Below are 16871 nucleotides of genomic sequence, written 5' to 3' on the forward strand. Positions count from 1 at the left end.
CGGGCCATCTTTGCTCCAATGGAGCCTTGGCTGCGGGAGGGGAAGAGAGAGACAGAGAGGAAGGAGGGGGGGTGGAGAAGCAAATGGGCGCTTCTCCTATGTGCCCTGGCCGGGAATCGAACCCAGGTCCCCTGCACGCCAGGCCGACGCTCTACCGCTGAGCCAACCGGCCAGGGCTACTTTTAGTTTTATACTATAAAATATTTGATGCCACAGCAAACATGTTATTTTATGTACTAATACTCTGAAGGAAATGGTACAATTCTCTAGGTACCCATTAGAATGAAAGAAATGGTTCTAATCCCACTGTAGCTTCAACATGCCTTGTGACTTTCAGAATAACAGTATTCTCTCCTCACCTATACGAGAAAGCAGCTGGATCAAATGAGAGCTAAAGCTGCTGACAGTTCTAAATGTCAATGATGCCACAGTACTTATATAGCCAATCCACTTTTTTTTTTAATGAAAATTCTTAAATTAGCACTTTCCCTAAATTTGTTGGAAAATTTCTATAATGTATCACATTTTAGAAAATTCAAATCTATTTCAGACCAGAAATTGAAAACAGTAATTTTCTTACAAATAATTTGAGTCCTCTATTTCCTGCCATCCATGTTCCTAAGAAATTGTAAGTATTAATTACACTTCAGAAATGTATAAAAACCTTAAGGAACAGTTACTGAAAGTAAAACTGTGAAAAAAATAATAGTCTCCTTTAACTTAGTAAGTTGAAGTTTTGTAAGAGAAAGAGATAATCACAGTATTTAAAAAATATAACTACTTTTCTCTGTATAATTTTACTACATAATTGTTAACTTTCCTGAATTTCCAAAACACGCGCAAGTACTTTCACATACATCTATCTCCAAGGAAAGGTTTCACTGACCAATGCAAACACTGATTTATTAAATAAAGTAGAAGTCCATGCTTTGTAGCTCAGCATTAAATTTCTCACAGAGAAATCAAGAAACAATATTTCCTATCAGCGATAGTCAGCAATTGTCTTTGTTAAGTCTTCTAATATTTCCCCAAAGGAGTCAAGTGGGAGCTGCCTTTACAGATGACGCCTGTGCTTTGGCCATTCTTCGAATCAGGGCTTCTTGTCTTTTTTTCTGAATTTCTTCAGGAGAATACTTTCTATTTTTCTCTTCTTCCTCTAAAAATTAAACAAAATACAGATACTAGTTTTATATGCTACAAAGCCATTCTTAATATTAATTTTTACTTTTTTATTACCCAGATGTGCCACACTGGTTTGGCTGTTTAATCACACTAAACTACAGATACAATGCACGAAGCCAAAAGAAAACCAATCATCATTCACCTGCCCCTACGTGATCTACTCTTTTCACAGTATGATAAAATTCATTGGATTAAAAATGGAACATTTTGACTACCGAGCAAATAATTCTTGTAATTAATGACATCTAATTTATATAACAAGCAAATACATTTTAAAAACAAACTGGGATTTTAAATGTAAAGTAGTTAAAATATAATGAATTAAATTAGATACCAATACCTCAATTAGTATATTTATATGATAAAGTATATTCATATTCACCTCTATGGAACTCCAAGATTTTCATTTTGGCCATTCAGGAATAACATTTTAGTGTGTCAATAAACATGTAACTCACTGTCAGATATTATCTTTTTATTTGGAGGGTACATTCTATATAAACATTAGAAATTTATTTTAAAAAGCAGAATATATGAATAAAACAAATTTAAATGTTTTCTTAACATATAAAAATGTAAACCATTCTGATATATTCTTATGCAGCATACTTTAGATAAACACATTATAAAATAAACAATGTTTTAAATTAAATAAAAATAAGAAAGTTCTATTATAACAAAACATCTAGTTCTACCTCTGCCAAAATACTGAGTGCTAATATAATGAATTTAATTCTATAGTTAAATCACTTTGAGCTAAAATATTATATTATTAAAAAAAATCAAAATTTAAATAGCAAACTATTCCTCATTTAAATATTTTAAAATTAAGGCCATCACCTTAAAATATATTTAAGTGACCTTGTATTGTCGTAGCAAAACTGTTTATGTTGTAAAATTTGCCTTTCAGGGAGGTAAACAAGAATCTTAATACTGTCAGCAGAGAAGTATTTACACTGACATCTAAACAAAGGTTCAGAATTTGTTAAAAAAGACACCTCTCTTGTTAACTAAGGGAAATATATGTCCAAAATATATCACCTGTCTTCCCTTTCTTTCTTGGTATAATCTGGAAGGGTGTTCAGGGTAAGACATATTTGGAATAAACTCCCTAATAATCCTGATGCTTTTTATTTTCTAAACTAATTACCTCAGAGGGTAGCTCTTTCCACTTACAGAAAGATACTACAAGATACTTTAAAATTAGCTAGACTAATTATTTAATATTTTAGTCTCAAAACTGAGAATCATATCATAAGAAATTGAGAATACATATACAGAGTTTACATTCAATTGACCATAAATTTAGAGGGAACGTCAGTTACTAATCCATGATAACAGAAAAGAACATAGCTCCCTAAAATTGTCCTTACAGTTGGCTTGGTGATATTCTGGAAAACAATTTCAAAGGATATAATAAAGTCACACCATGAAAATTTGATTTAGAGAGAGTCATCCATTTCTCCCATCAGCCCTTCCTTTAACTCAATCTGCAATAAAAATACATAGCAAACTATTGCAAGGTACAAAGCAAGAGTTACTCTTACTTAAACTTTAACCTAAAGCAAGGGTCAGCAAATTTTTTTTTTTTGTATTGGGCCACAAAGTAAATGCTAACCTTCGAGGGTCATGTGGTATCTTATTCTAACTGCTCAACTCTGTCACAGTAGCATGAAAGCAGCCACTGACAATACATAAACAAATTATGTGACTCCATTCAAACACAAAATCGTACAGGGACAATAAAGTTAGAATTAATTATAATTTTCAAAAGTCATGAAATAATTCTTCTTTTGATTTTCAACCTTTTATAATATGAAAACTGTCTTAGCATCCTGGTTGTACAGAAACAACAGGCCATGGTTTGCCAAACCCTGTTTTATAGGAATGAGGTCCTTAAATGGGTTTTGTTTCAAAGAGAGTCACTGGAGAGCAGTTTGCCACATAGCAAAGTAAAAAGAAGTGGAAACAATAAAAAATATCAACAAGGTTAACATTCATTAGAATATCAGATGCTATTATGTCCACTCAGAGGAAAAACTGATAGGTAAACTAAAAGGCAGATTATTCATCCATAAAGAATGCACACAGGTTAGTAGATAGAAGTTTTGGGAAAACTCAAATATGCTAGAGAGATTTACTTTTTTTTTTTTTTGTATTTTTCTGAAGCGGGAAACGGGGAGAGACAGTCAGACAGTCTCCCGCATGCGCCGGACCAGGATCCACCCAGCACGCCCACCAGGGGGCGATGCTCTGCCCCTCCGGGGCATCGCTCTGCCATGACCAGAGCCACTCTAGCGCCTGGGGCAGAGGCCAAGGAGCCATCCCCAGCGCCCGGGCCATCTTTGCTCCAATGGAGCCTCGCTGTGGGAGGGGAAGAGAGAGACAGAGAGGAAGGAGAGGGGGAGGGGTGGAGAAGCAAATGGGCACTTCTCCTGTATGCCCTGGCCGGGAATCGAACCCGGGACTTCTGCACGCCAGGCCGACGCTCTACCACTGAGCAAACCGGCCAGGGCTGAGATTTAGTCTTTAATGGAATTATAAGTATATGTAGATACAGTCACTTTGGGAGTATGGGTCAATTAATTACACTTACTTGAATATAAATATTTCACATTATAGATGAACAATTCTTAAAGTTTCAAAATATCTAATTTGGGCCATAATGTAGAGATATATTCATTGTCAGTACCGATCAGACTATAAATTAATGTATCTTTTTGGAAGATCTGGTAATAGCCATCAAAATTCAAAACATCTACATCAATTTTTCAATAATTAACAGGTATAATCACAAGAGCATGCAGAAATTTATGTAGAAGGATATCCACTGAAGGATTGTTTGTAATGTAAAAAACAGCAACCAAATGAAACTTCCATCAACAGATATACAGTTAAATAAATTGTTACATCCCTATGATGATATACTATATAGTCATTAAAAGGACTGAAGCAAATCTCTACATACTAATTGGAAAAGATAGTTATAATATATTAAGTAAAGGCAAAACCAAGTTGCCAAGTAGTGGGTATATAATATATAAAAAAAATGGGAAAAGGCCTGACCAGGTGGTGGCACAGAGGATAGAGCATCATACTGGGACATGGAATACGCAGGTTAGAGACCCTGAGGTCGCCAGCTTGAGCGCAGGCTCATCTGGTTTGAGCAAGGCTCACCAGCTTGAGCCCAAGGTCACTGGCTCGAGCAAGGGGTCACTCGGTCTGCTGTAGCCCTCCAACCCCTGGTCAAGGTACATATGAGAAAACAATCAATGAATAACTAAGGAGCCACAACGAAGAATTGATGTTTCTCATCTCTCTCCCTTCCTGTTTGTCTGTCCCTATCTGTCCCTCTGTCTGACTCCGTCACAAAAAAAAAAGGGGAAGAGGACATGAACAGACACTTCTCCCAAGAAGATACAAATGGCCCACAGATATATGAAAAAAATGCTCATCTTCATTAGTTATTACAGAAATACAAATCAAAACTACAATGAGATATCACTTCACACCTGTTAGATTAGCTATTATCAACAATACAGGTAATAAGTTTTGGAGAGACTGTGGAGAAAAAGGAACGCTCATTCACTGTTAGTGGGAATGTAAATTAGTACAACCATTATGGAAGAAAGTATGGTGGTTCCTCAAAAAATTAATAGAACTAACATATGACCCAACAATCCCTCTAGTGGGCATATACCCCCAAAACTAGAAAACATGGGTACGTAAAGACACGTGCAGCCCCATGTTCATTGCAGCATTGTTTATAGTGGCCAAGACATGAAAACAGGTGAAATGCCCTTCAACAGAGGATTGGATAAAGAAGATGTGGTACATATATACTATGGAATACTACTCAGCCATAAGAAATGATGACATCAGATCATTTACAACATGGATAGACCTTGATTACATTACACTGTGTGAAATAAGTAAATCAGAAAAAGCTAAGAATTGTATGATTCCATACATAGGTGGGACACAAAATTGAGACTCATGGACATAGATAAAAGTGCAGAGGTTACCAGGGGGAAGGGAAGGGAGGGGAGGGAAGGTTGAGGGGAAGGGGAGGAACTTAAAGAGAAACAAAATACTGGATGATAGAAGATGATTTGACTTTGGGTGATATAGCATAATTGACTGTCCAAATGATGTGTTGATGTTTTCTCTAAATCAATGTACTCTGGTTGACCAATGTCACCCTGTTAAACTTAATTGTCTAAATAAAAAAAAATCCATCTATTTAAATCCATATTTATACAGACACACACACACATATATTCTTATACGCACAAAAAAAGGCTACATGATGTAGTCCAAACTGTTAGCAGTGGCTTTTCCTGGGAAACAGTTGTGGGAAAGAAGAAATAAAGGACTTCTATAATTATGTTTTTAAAAGTGGGAGGAAATCACTTAAATAGGAAAGTTTCAATAGTAATACTTACAAAAAAGCATGTTCTAGAATCTAAACAGAAAATAGTGATCTAATGGTAAAGAAAAAATTTTTTTTCTCATATTAGCACTGATCTACATAACAGATAAGAAGTCTAATGTCAGCTCCAAGTGAGGGAGACTAAGAAAATCTCTATATATAGTTAGCACTGCGTATTGGAGTAGGACAGAGAAAGTGGATAGAAATCATTTTGGAGGTGGTTAAGAACACACTGTATTTTAAAAGGACAACGGACAATGGCCTGACAGATGTGGTATATGCATGTGCCTTACTGGCGAAGGAAACAGCATCTGAAGCCATGAGGCTATGAGAAAGCACTGGGCATTAAGAAGCACTAGTAGTTACATCAGACATACTCCCTTTTAAAAAATATTATATTAGAGAATAACAGACCTTTCACATTATACTGCACAGTGTTCATTCAAATAATTGTTAAACATCTTCCAAGTAGCAGATGCTGTGTTTTGGCCTCGGTACTCACTGATAAGACAGTAATTATTATTTAATTGTGATTTTAAAAGGTGAAAGAAATAAGATGATAGAAAATAACAAGGAAAAGATTCACTTATAGCTTGTAAAAGGAAGGCCTCTGTGAGAGGGTAGGTAATACTTAAAGTGAGACCTAAGGATAAAAAATCACCAACTGAATGGTGGGAGTGGAGGGTGGAGTCAAATGTTGGGAAGATATTTTAATTGGGAATAGCAAAGCCAAAGTTGCCGAACTAGGAAAGAACCTATTTCTTTTGAAAACTGAAAGATGGCTGGTATAGTTGAAGCTTAGTAGGTAAGAGACAAAGAGGGCAGGCAAGTTAAGGAGAGATAATCAAAGGCCTTGTAGATCACAATGCAGTTTGATCTTTATTTGAAATATGATGGGCAGCCATTGAAGGCTGTGGTTAAGCATAGGAATGCCATGTTTGCCTATTTGTAAAAGATTATTCTGCTCTTTGGAGATTAGAATTTAAAGAGGACAGGTAAAAGAACTACAGTAGTCTAGCCAATAAATGTTGGTTTGGAAAGAGTGGTAGAGAGAAAAATGAGCAATTTTGATATATTTTTTTTGTGGCAGAAACAATAGAACTTGTTGATGGAAAGCAGAATTTGGGAAAAGAGGAATTAGAAGAATGAAAGATGACAGACTGAATAAATAAATTAGACTTCTTAGCACAACTAACAGAGTTTTATGTCTGAAAAGGTGTTTAATTAAAATGCTTTAAATTTTCAAATATTATTTACCTTAATGTTCTGCTAAACATAGGAGTAAGATTATTCTAGTTCCACAACGAGATAACACAATTTCACACAGTAATTTATAAACACCTCGCAATTTTCCAGAAAATAATTCAGAAACAAAATTTATTGAGTGCCTACTATATGCTAGTCACTGTATTAAATGTTGGTAAAGAATTTGATGCAGTCTTTTAAAGACAAAGATCTTCTACTCTTTGTATATATATTACAGCATAACTATTCACAAAAATCACTTTATGATGTTAGTTAAACATCAGTTTTTACATTACACGGTATCCAACAAAAAATTAGTTTGGCTACTTTCCAAAATACCTTTCAAAGAAAATGATTTTATACATACCTTTTGCAGGGTCTTTCAAAGATTCAGTCTTCATCATAGATTGCGGTTGAATAGCCTTCCCACACAATGAGTTAACATGAGTTTTGTCTTTCTCCAAACTCTGTGTAATTTTGGTATCAGAGATATTTCTTGTTATGCAATTTTGACTAATCTGGGAAAGATTCTGAGGATTTTTGATCTTTGTAAATTTATACTTAGAAAATCTATCTGCCCCAGTAAGGTCACCCTGACATCCATCTGTTATGGTCCTATGGGACATAGGCCCAGTATTCAACTTATTCTTATAAGTAGCTATTTCTTTATTCATATGATCTGAATTCACATTCAAACTTGAACTTCTTGTAAGAACCAATTTGGAACTACTCACTTGTATTGGAATATCAGTACTACTCCAAGAGACAGGCAGATTATTGATTTGACAATTTGAGTTCTTGGGATATATAGTCAAATTTGTTGTAGCACCTAAAAAACTTGGAGAATTTCCACAAACTTCCCCTTTCTGCATCTTCATTGATTTATTTATTTGTGAGCTATCTGTCAATGAAGATGAATGTGATGAAACATTGCTCAGATTCAAAGGTTTTGAATGTACCAACTCACTTCCTTGTTTACATGTACTAAATATGTTTTTGGCTCTATGTTTGGAACTACTATTAATCTCAAGAATACTTTCTGATGACATGCTGTCCTTTCTCACGTCTTGCTGCTGAGTTAGTCTTTCAATATCATCACATGCTTGGTATAGTAAGTCATCCTCTACATCATCAGCTTCCCAGGTATTCTCTAATTGATGACATGCTTTAACAATTTCATTGGCAAATGATGGATCATTCCAATCATCAGAAAAAGGACTGAACTTTGATGCATTAGTCTGATTTGCATTGCCCCAAGCAGCAGAGTCGAAAGGAACTACATTAGCAGGCATTTTAAAAGACTGATTAAAAATGGACTTATTTTTTTGTTCATTAGAATATCCTGTGTTCAAAGTAAACATTTTTCCAGAAGCATTTACATTAGAAATAAATTTAGTATGAATATCGTCCTTTAGTTTTGTCAGATCAGATGAAACTGCACAATCTTGAGTTTTGTCTTGAGTGATTTTATTGAAAGATTTCTCAAATTTCACTTTATTTCCAATGGAGAGTGATTTGTTTGATTTATCATTTGAATTTGTTGAAAATCTGTATTTTCCAGCATCTGTTAACTCATTGGTATGTTTCTTTGAAGAAACACCTAGCAAAATTTTTGAATCTCTAAACCCAGCATCTAGACTTATATTCATTTCTGAGTTACTTTTATCATTTTTATGGTTAAAGGTACAAATTTCCTTTTGATGAATCATCTGGGTTGTTTTAGGAGCAGAAAAAGGTTCAAACATTTCTATATTTTGCCTAACAAAAGGTTCATTTCTTAGGAAATTTTCCCACTCATTCTCAAAATCACCAGTAGTACATGCATCCATGTGCTTATTAAAAGCTTCTGGCTCTTTAGCACTGGAAGTCATATAAGATTTTGTTATTTCAGGAGTGTCTACTTGATGAGAGAGTGATGTTGGAGGTTCATCTGGCAGTTTTTCAGTAACCCAAGTTTCATGAGTAATGATTTTCACCTCCTTCAAAGCACTTTTCTTTTCTAAGGTAGTATTAATGGTGTTCCAAAAAGCATCTGACAGATCCTGGCTTAACTGTCCACTACATTTCTGAGTAGAACCATCAAAAATGGCATTAAAGGCTGCTTCAGCATTTTGGTCAAATGGCTTCTGACTGCTATATTGATCATTTACCATGGATACCTTGATGTTTTCTTTCATTGGCTTCTTTGTTATAGTATTATCCATTTCGGAAACTATATCATATAACTGTGTCTGTACATTATTTTTATAATTATTTAAAGTCTCTGCTTCTGAAATCATCTGGGTAAAATCATGATTTCCCTTGTTTTGCTCTTGAATCACATCAAGTTCTTCCATATTTTTATCAAATTGCTTAGCCAATTTCATAAGTTCTTCCTCCTGATTTTGTGTTTTTAACCTATTAAACAAATATTTAAAAAATTATAAAACAAGTTCTAAGTCATTATAAATTTTCAATTGTTATTTAACATATTTTAATAAGTAAAGACTTGAAATTTTTAACACATTACTGTTATTTTAAGTCCAAAATTTTATGTTAAAACTAAGGAAAAGTTTTTGACATATTCACAAAATTAAAACAGAATATTATTGAAAATATTTACTTCACTGAATGTCATAAAAGCTAAAAAGTTTGAACTTACTTTGTGCAGCTGGTTTTTGCTCTTGATTTTCCTCTCGCTACATTAGGAGTACAAGGAATAGCAGTTTCACCAATCCACACACCCAGCATGGAGTCGGTTGTTGGTTTTTCATCCTTTGGCAGAAGGGAAAAAAAGAGGTGTGAAGTACAAAGAAAGAGAGAGAGAGGGAAGTACAGAGAGAGAGAGGGAAGTACAGAGAGAGAGAGAGAGAGAAAGAGAGAGAGAAAAGAAGAAAACTTTACATTGAATTATTTTTCTCAAGTGATAAATTCTGGTAAGGTGATGGTTACTAAACAATCTCCAAAACAGTAAGAAGCTGGAGGGTGGTAATAGCAAGTTGCAAAAAATAATAACATTTATGTTTCAGAGAACAAAAACATTCAGAATTGCTAAGTCCTTGTTTTCAAAAATGTTAAGTTTTAGTAATTTGATTATTTAACAAATGTGTATTTAATAATAAAAGCACATTTTTATCAAAGGAAAGCTGATCAACTAACCGTAATTTTCACTCAGTAAGATGCACTTTTTTTCCCCAAAAGTGGAGGGGAAAATGCCCGTGCGTCTTATGGAGTGAATGTTCATTTTGTTTTAGCTGCAGCAGGTTCCCGGACAACTAGAAGAGTATTTAAACATTAAAGTCTCTTCTCATTTGTTAATAACAGTGGTAAGGGTTGTTAATACTGCCGTTGAGTTTACACAGTTGAAATATAATTGTGGTATATTTTATTAAATATTTTAACACACCATTTGGTTCAGAATAATATTTTTTCTTAATTTTCTTCCTTAAAATCCTAGGTGCATCTTATGGTCAGGTGCGTCTTATGGAGCGAAAAATACATTCTTTTTACTATGCCTTTCAGTTACTTGATTATATAAAACACTGTAGAATGAGTTTACGCATTAGTTTCAAACCAGAGTTTAAATGTTTTTCTACTCTATTTTTATAATATCTAGAATGAACATAAGTATCATACAAGGTAAAAATAATCTTTTCACTAGATTATAGGTTACTTGAAGGCAAGAATTATGATAGTTCAGCATCTAGCAAAATGCTTGACATAAAGATGTTAGTTTATGTTTATTTACTAAAATACTTTATTGATCAACAAGCAGTTTTCTTAGATGTTTAGTTGATCCTAGTATATTTAGCTTTGCAAAATACTAAAAAAAAAATCAATAATTTTACTTTCAGTGATTTTTTCCCTTTTCAGGAAAAAACAACATTCCTAATGATTTAATTAAGAAATTTCTTTTTTTGTCCACTTACCAAAGAATTTTATATTCATTCAATTTTTAGAGAATAAAAGTATGATAACTTTATATATCCAATTTTATATAAACACGAATCCTTTGTATATTTTTATACTATTTGTTATATTTTTAAAATTTAACTGTTCATTAATAATTATACAATCTAATCCAGATGCTGTATAAGATAGCTAAACACATTACTTCATTTAATCCTTAATAGTACACACTGTGTGGAGTTATAAAAATGATGGAAAAATATACCCCATCTTCAAACAGACAACATTGCATGAAAAGTATCCTTGAAGAAAGTGAAATGAATGTCCAATTAAAATGGAAGTGCATATTTTTTTAAAATGCCATCTCTGAAGATAGTAAGGTGACTTCAATAATTGTTTGAGGATAACTCACCTACAAATAAACAACATGAATATGTCGTTTTCAGAATACTTTTTAAAGCTTTTAAAGACATTGATACTACCAAAGATTTATCTTTTAGAAGTGTTCAGTTGAGGCCCTGGCTGGTTGGCTCAGTGGTAGAGCGTCGGCCAGGCATGCAGGAGTCCCGGGTTTGATTCCGGGCCAGGGCACACAGGAGAAGCGCCCATCTGCTTCTCTACCCCTCCTCCTTCCTCTCTGTCTCTCTCTTTCCCTCCTGCAGCCAGGGCTCCATTGGAGCAAAGTTGGCCGGGGTGCTGAGGATGGCTCTGCCTCAGGCGCTAGAATGGCTCTGGATGCAACAGAGCGATGCCTCGGATGGGCAGAGCATCGCCACCTGGTGGGCATGCCGGGTGGATCCCAGTGGGGCACATGCGGGAGTCTGTCTGACTGCCTCCCCATTTCCAACTTCAGAAAAATACAAAAAAAAAAGAAAAAAAAGAAAAAAAAAAAGAAGTGTTCAGTTGAATAGGGCAACTTTTAAAAGCAACTAATATCACTGTACACGTTACCACTTGCAAACTGTTGCCACTTTTTTATGTATTATTTCCAGCCTACTTAGGTAAAGAGTCCAATAATTTACTGGACTTTTTATCATTATTTAGGCTGGCCAGCCCAAACATATTTTATTATGCTTCTTTCATGTGAAACCCACAATTAATGAAGATCTATTGTTAACTCATAGAGTAAGTAGTATTATGACATAAATGCTATTTAATTAATGAACCATATGGAAAATGAATTTCTATGACAGGCCAAACATGGAATTTAGAGCTAGTAGCAACAGAGTTGTTTTGATTATCATAGTTGTAATTTCAAATATTTTATAGCCATTAAGAAACATTTTATTTCCTGTCTCCTCCACCTGGATTATGGTGATTCCCTGTAACCACAGTTTGGGTCAGTGCCACCTATTGTTTTTGGTCAACATATAGTCATTATCCGTGGGCGTGTCAAGGAAAAATACCATACTTCCTACAGAGAACACAGTAAGCAAAAATTGGATATATTCTGGATTTAAATTTGTTTAATAAGAAAAAAAGAAAATAAAGAGGTTCAGAACAGATGTTGACTTAAATTCATAGTTCTATTTCACTCTAGCCGTACAAGAAATTAAATAAAGCAAAGAAACTTTTACAGGTGGTTTTATAACAGCAAATAATTTAACTATCATAATTAACTTTACCACAACCTTGCATTTATAGTGCTCCATAGTTCACAAAGAGTTATCTCATATAATCCTTATAATAATTCAATAAAGGAAGCAAGACAAGTATTTCTAGTTTATATCCAAATGAACTGAAGTTCTGAGAGCTTAAGTGGCTTGCTTAGGGTGACTTAGTATAGGAGGTTGTCTGAGAACTAACTTCAAGTCTAGTGTTTTCCCACTTTTATCATGTTTCTCAATGAATTTTAAGTCAACCATATTAAGAACACTTTCAATGGAGAAAAGTTGCAATATAGACAGTAAACAATTACCAATCACAAAAAACTTGTTTATTTTTACTGACTGATTCTATTACTTTAGTAACTTTTAAAATAATATTAAAAACAAAATAAACACAAAGCTCTAGTCAATAATCACCATTTTAAAAAATGAAAGTAAGGTGTTATGTTTAAGAAAGTGTATATTACCAATTTTATATTGTTTCTTTTTTGAAAATATGCATTTCAGTAGTAGGAAAGGTAGAAGCGATACCTGCTGCTCTGTTTTCAGAAAAAAGAATTGTATAAGACAAAACATTTTTCATATAAATGAACTATACAAGGGTGTAGTGGCATAAATTAGAAAACTAGTGATATTTACCTGAGGAGCAATACGATTAACAATATGTGAGATCTCATCACTATCTGTGGTATAAATCTTTTTTCTTCTTCCTTTACCTAAAGAAACAAACACATTTCTATAAATGTAAATTAAAAAAATTTTTTAAATAGTGGTCACTTCTTGGAAAACAATTTTAATTAGCACGGCTTAGACCATTATGCACTGATGTCACATGCATATCATAGTAATACAATCAGATAAGATTCAAAAAACAACTGTAAAAAGTTTTTGATGTTGTTCCCCCAATAAAATTTAATAGTTAAATCCTAATCATTTCTCAGTCACCCAGATAAAAATGTTAATAACAAATTACCTAACTGTTTGGTCATTGGAGAGTTTTGATCCCAAAAGATATCATTCTGTCCATCTGGATCATTAGGAGAACTTAAGGTAGATGACAAAAAATCCATTTTCATCACTCTCTTTGGTGTTTCATACTTTTCTATAAGTAAAATAAGATTAAAATAGCAACTGTTGCATTTTAAAGCACTGCTTCATAATACCCCAATGTCAAATAATAGCTTTTTTTTTTAAAGAGACAGAGAGAGTCAGAAAGAGGGATAGACAGACAGAAAAGAAGAGATGAGAAGCATCAATCATTAGTTTTTCGTTGCGCAATGCGACACCTTAGTTGTTCATTGATTGCTTTCTCATATGTGCCTTGACCGCAGGCCTTCAGCAGACCAAGTAAACCCTTGCTTGAGCCAGCAACCTTGGGTCCAAGCTGGTGAGCTTTGCTCAAACCAGATGAGCCCGCACTCAAGCTGGTCTCGAACCTGGGTCCTCGGCATCCCAGTCCGACACTCTATCCACTGCGCCACCGCCTGGTCAGGCAAATAATAGTTTTTAACAAGATGACTTTTTATAGTCCAATTATATAATTTTCTCCCAGAGATGATTTAATAAAATTTTCATAATTGACATCTTTGTTTCGCATAAAAATCCTTCTAATACTTCCCAAATTCAACATTGTAATAGCAAGTATTTTAGATAATCTAAGTATATCTGTGAATGCTGTATACCCTGGTCACTCCATTCTTTACCACTGGAACTTGAGGGCCTTTGGGAACCACATTTTTCCCCCCTGAAGTTGGAAAGGGGGAGGCAGTCAGACTCCACAGGGAGCCACCCGCATGCGCCCAACAGGGAGCCACCCGCATGCTCACCAGGGGGTGATGCTCTGCCCATCTGGGGCGTTGCTCTGTTACAACCAGGGCCATTCTAGCACCTGAGGTGGAGGCCATGGAGCCATCCTCAGCACCCAGGCTAACTTTGCTCCAATGGAGCCTTGGCTGCGGGAGGGGAAGAGAGAGACAGAGAGGAAGGAGAGGGGAAAGAGTGGAGAAGCAGATGGGCGCTTCTCCTGTGTGCCCTGGCCGGGAATCGAACCCGGGACTCCTGTACGCCAGGCCGACGCTCTACCATTGAGCCAACCGGCCACATTTTATAGATAAATTTCAACAAACAAAAGCATTCCAAACAGAAACTTCAGTAAAAGTCTGTTTATCTCGCTTTCACCAATTCTAATCCAGTACACCAATTACTTCAAAAAGCTTTAGCCATCCAATTCTTGGAAAATTTTGTCCAGGTTCACTTTTAAAATATATCTAGTGATTTTTGTTCATCTGGTGTTGCTTTAGGGGAGTAAACTAAAAACAAGATAACAAAAGACGTATTTGAAGAACATGCTCTACGAAACAGCAAGCTTCAGCATGGGTTTCAATACTACCAGGATTTATTAGAAACCTCTCAAAGATGGAACACCAAAACTGAACAGAAGGAAACAGCCAGGGCCTGACTCTGAGGGGCGTGGCACCTAGGAACTTCCGGTTTATCTGGATCCGGCGCGACTAGAGTGAGGCTTTGAGGGTAGAGAGCTGAAGCTTTCTGCACGTGGTCCTTTCTGTAACGCACGCCTGGGCAGCACGTCTACGGAGTAATCCCGCTAGGAATAAACTGAAGGCAACGGGTCTACCGGGCATTTGTCCTCGCCCCGCCACTGCGGACCACTCGGAGGAGCAGCCTGGAAATGAGCCGCCCTCGGTCCACCGGGGAAACCGCACACGAGCTATTCCCGCGGGGGGTGGGGGGATCAAACCTAACGGGGCAGTGCTCAACTTCGGAGACTAAAGCCGTGAGAAGCGTGTCGGATTCGATCTGGACTCAAGAGGGGAGAAGCCCGGAGAGAGGGAACACCCTGCAGACTCCACCCCCACTCCCACCCCGTTTCCCAGCTGCAGGCTGGGCTGTGGCTGCAGGGCCGAAGCCCGGAGAGGCCGCGCTGCCCAGGTCTCACCCTCGGGGTTACTTTTACTGCACGAAGCGGCTACTGGAGGCTGGTCTTGCTGCGGCTGGGGTTGCAGAGGCCCCTCTCCGGCCCCGCGGAGCCCCGATCTGCGGACCGACCTCAGCCGCCTCTTCCCCGACTCGACCACCGAGCTGCAGTCCTCAGCCGCCGCCGCTTGGTGCGGCGTGTTCCTCAGTTCAGGGCTGTCCCCAAATTTTCTTCGCCGACTCATTGCCTAGGACCCCCCTCTACTAGCCTTTTCTCCTTTCACATGTTGCACGGGAGGAGCAGGTTAACGGAACTACAACAGGGAACCGACACTAACAGCCGCCGCCATTTTTGCCGGTGGCGCGCCAGTCAGAGGCGGCCGCTGATTGGCTGCGTGGGGTGAGGCGGTGCGGTCGGCGTCGGGGTGGCGCGCGCTTTGGCCGCCCACCTCGGAACCTGCGGGGTTCTGGCCACTCGTCCTCATTGGAGACGAGTGTGAAGGTTTGTGGTGTGGGTACAGTAAACTAACAGTGGGAACATGCAGGGTGAGAAAAAGGTCTAATCCACTCTGTTGAATCTTTTTATTGAATTTGCGACTAGATTTACACATTACTCATACAAATTAGTGTGGGATTTAATATGTTCAAGGAATAGAAGTTATATACACTGCTCACAAAAATTAGCGGATCAGGGAAGTGCAGATACTCCAGTACTGTCAGCTTTTTGTATAGTGCATTTTCACCAATGAAATAAAAGTTGTTTTGCATTCATTTACAATAACTTTCAATAACTTTTTTTGACTTGTTTTATTTTCCGGTGTTCCTGTTTAATAATAATAAAAAAAAATGCTTCCTTTTTTTTTAATCACTTCATTTTGAAATATCCCCTAATTTCTGGAAGTGGTAAAACTTTCTCTTAGATGATAACCTGCATAGAAACATAGCTGATACTAAGTCAATATTCAAAAATGAACTGTTTCCACAATAAATTTAAAAATTTAATTAAAATATTTTAAAAAATCAACTGTGTTTCAAAGATTGGTAACAGCTAACCTTTTAAAGAAATACAATTTATTTTAACATACAAGGTATCAAATACCTAGGAATAAGCTTAACCACTAAAATTAACAAGACTGATAATAGTGGTATGGAGGAAATAAACCAGACAGGAAACCACAGACCCAGCCTGTGAGAGACCCAGAGCCAGAGGACCCAACCAGTGGGAACTGTCACTTGCTGCTGGGTAGAGTATAACTTGGTACAAGCACTTGGGAAAACAGTTTTCATATAGCAATCCTACTTCTAGGAATATAACTAATTGAAAATGCATGGAATTCTGCATCGAGATGCATTTTATAAAAATATTTTTAGCAGTAAAATTTGAAATTACCCCAAACTGGAAGCCAGCCAACGGCCCTTCAACAGTGAAGTAGGTGAGTATATTGACTTATATTTTCTCAACAAAATGCTGCATAGTGATGAAATGGAAAAAAACAATAAACTACTTGCAACAATGTGGAAAAATCTCATAAATATAAAGTTGAGTGAAAGAGTCCAGACTCTGGTACCTCTTCCTTACACAG

General features: G+C 36.4%; 1 protein-coding gene across 3 annotated transcripts; it reads right to left on the reverse strand.

Moving 5' to 3' along the window:
* Positions 1–882: 882 nt before the first annotated feature.
* On the reverse strand, positions 883–15982 carry ETAA1 (ETAA1 activator of ATR kinase). 3 transcript variants are annotated; one of them, XM_066378116.1, is made up of 6 exons: positions 15311–15982; positions 13328–13456; positions 12994–13070; positions 9501–9613; positions 7227–9256; positions 883–1156 (listed from the first exon to the last, which is right to left on the reverse strand). In XM_066378116.1, exons 1-6 carry the CDS (start codon positions 15531–15533, stop codon positions 1038–1040), a joined length of 2691 nt encoding a protein of 896 aa, XP_066234213.1. In that variant the 5' UTR covers positions 15534–15982; the 3' UTR covers positions 883–1037. The 3 variants fall into 3 exon arrangements, with proteins under 3 accessions (XP_066234213.1, XP_066234215.1, XP_066234214.1); XM_066378117.1 differs by lacking the exon at positions 883–1156 and adding an exon at positions 2462–2672; XM_066378118.1 differs by lacking the exon at positions 15311–15982 and having other exon boundaries at positions 13333–13457.
* Positions 15983–16871: the final 889 nt, after the last annotated feature.

Source organism: Saccopteryx leptura, chromosome 3, assembly GCF_036850995.1.
Source record: "Saccopteryx leptura isolate mSacLep1 chromosome 3, mSacLep1_pri_phased_curated, whole genome shotgun sequence".
Lineage (NCBI taxonomy): Eukaryota > Metazoa > Chordata > Mammalia > Chiroptera > Emballonuridae > Saccopteryx > Saccopteryx leptura.

Coding starts and splice junctions, on each gene's coding strand:
- ETAA1 (XM_066378116.1), bottom strand. CDS start 15,533: ATGAGTCGGCGAAGAAAATTTGGGGACAGCCCTGAACTGAGGAACACG. Junction 13,071..13,327: donor TCCAATGACCAAACAGTTAG/GTAATTTGTTAT, acceptor TTGTTTCTTTAG/GTAAAGGAAGAAGAAAAAAG. Junction 1,157..7,226: donor TTTGAAAGACCCTGCAAAAG/GTATGTATAAAA, acceptor TTTAATTTTTAG/AGGAAGAAGAGAAAAATAGA.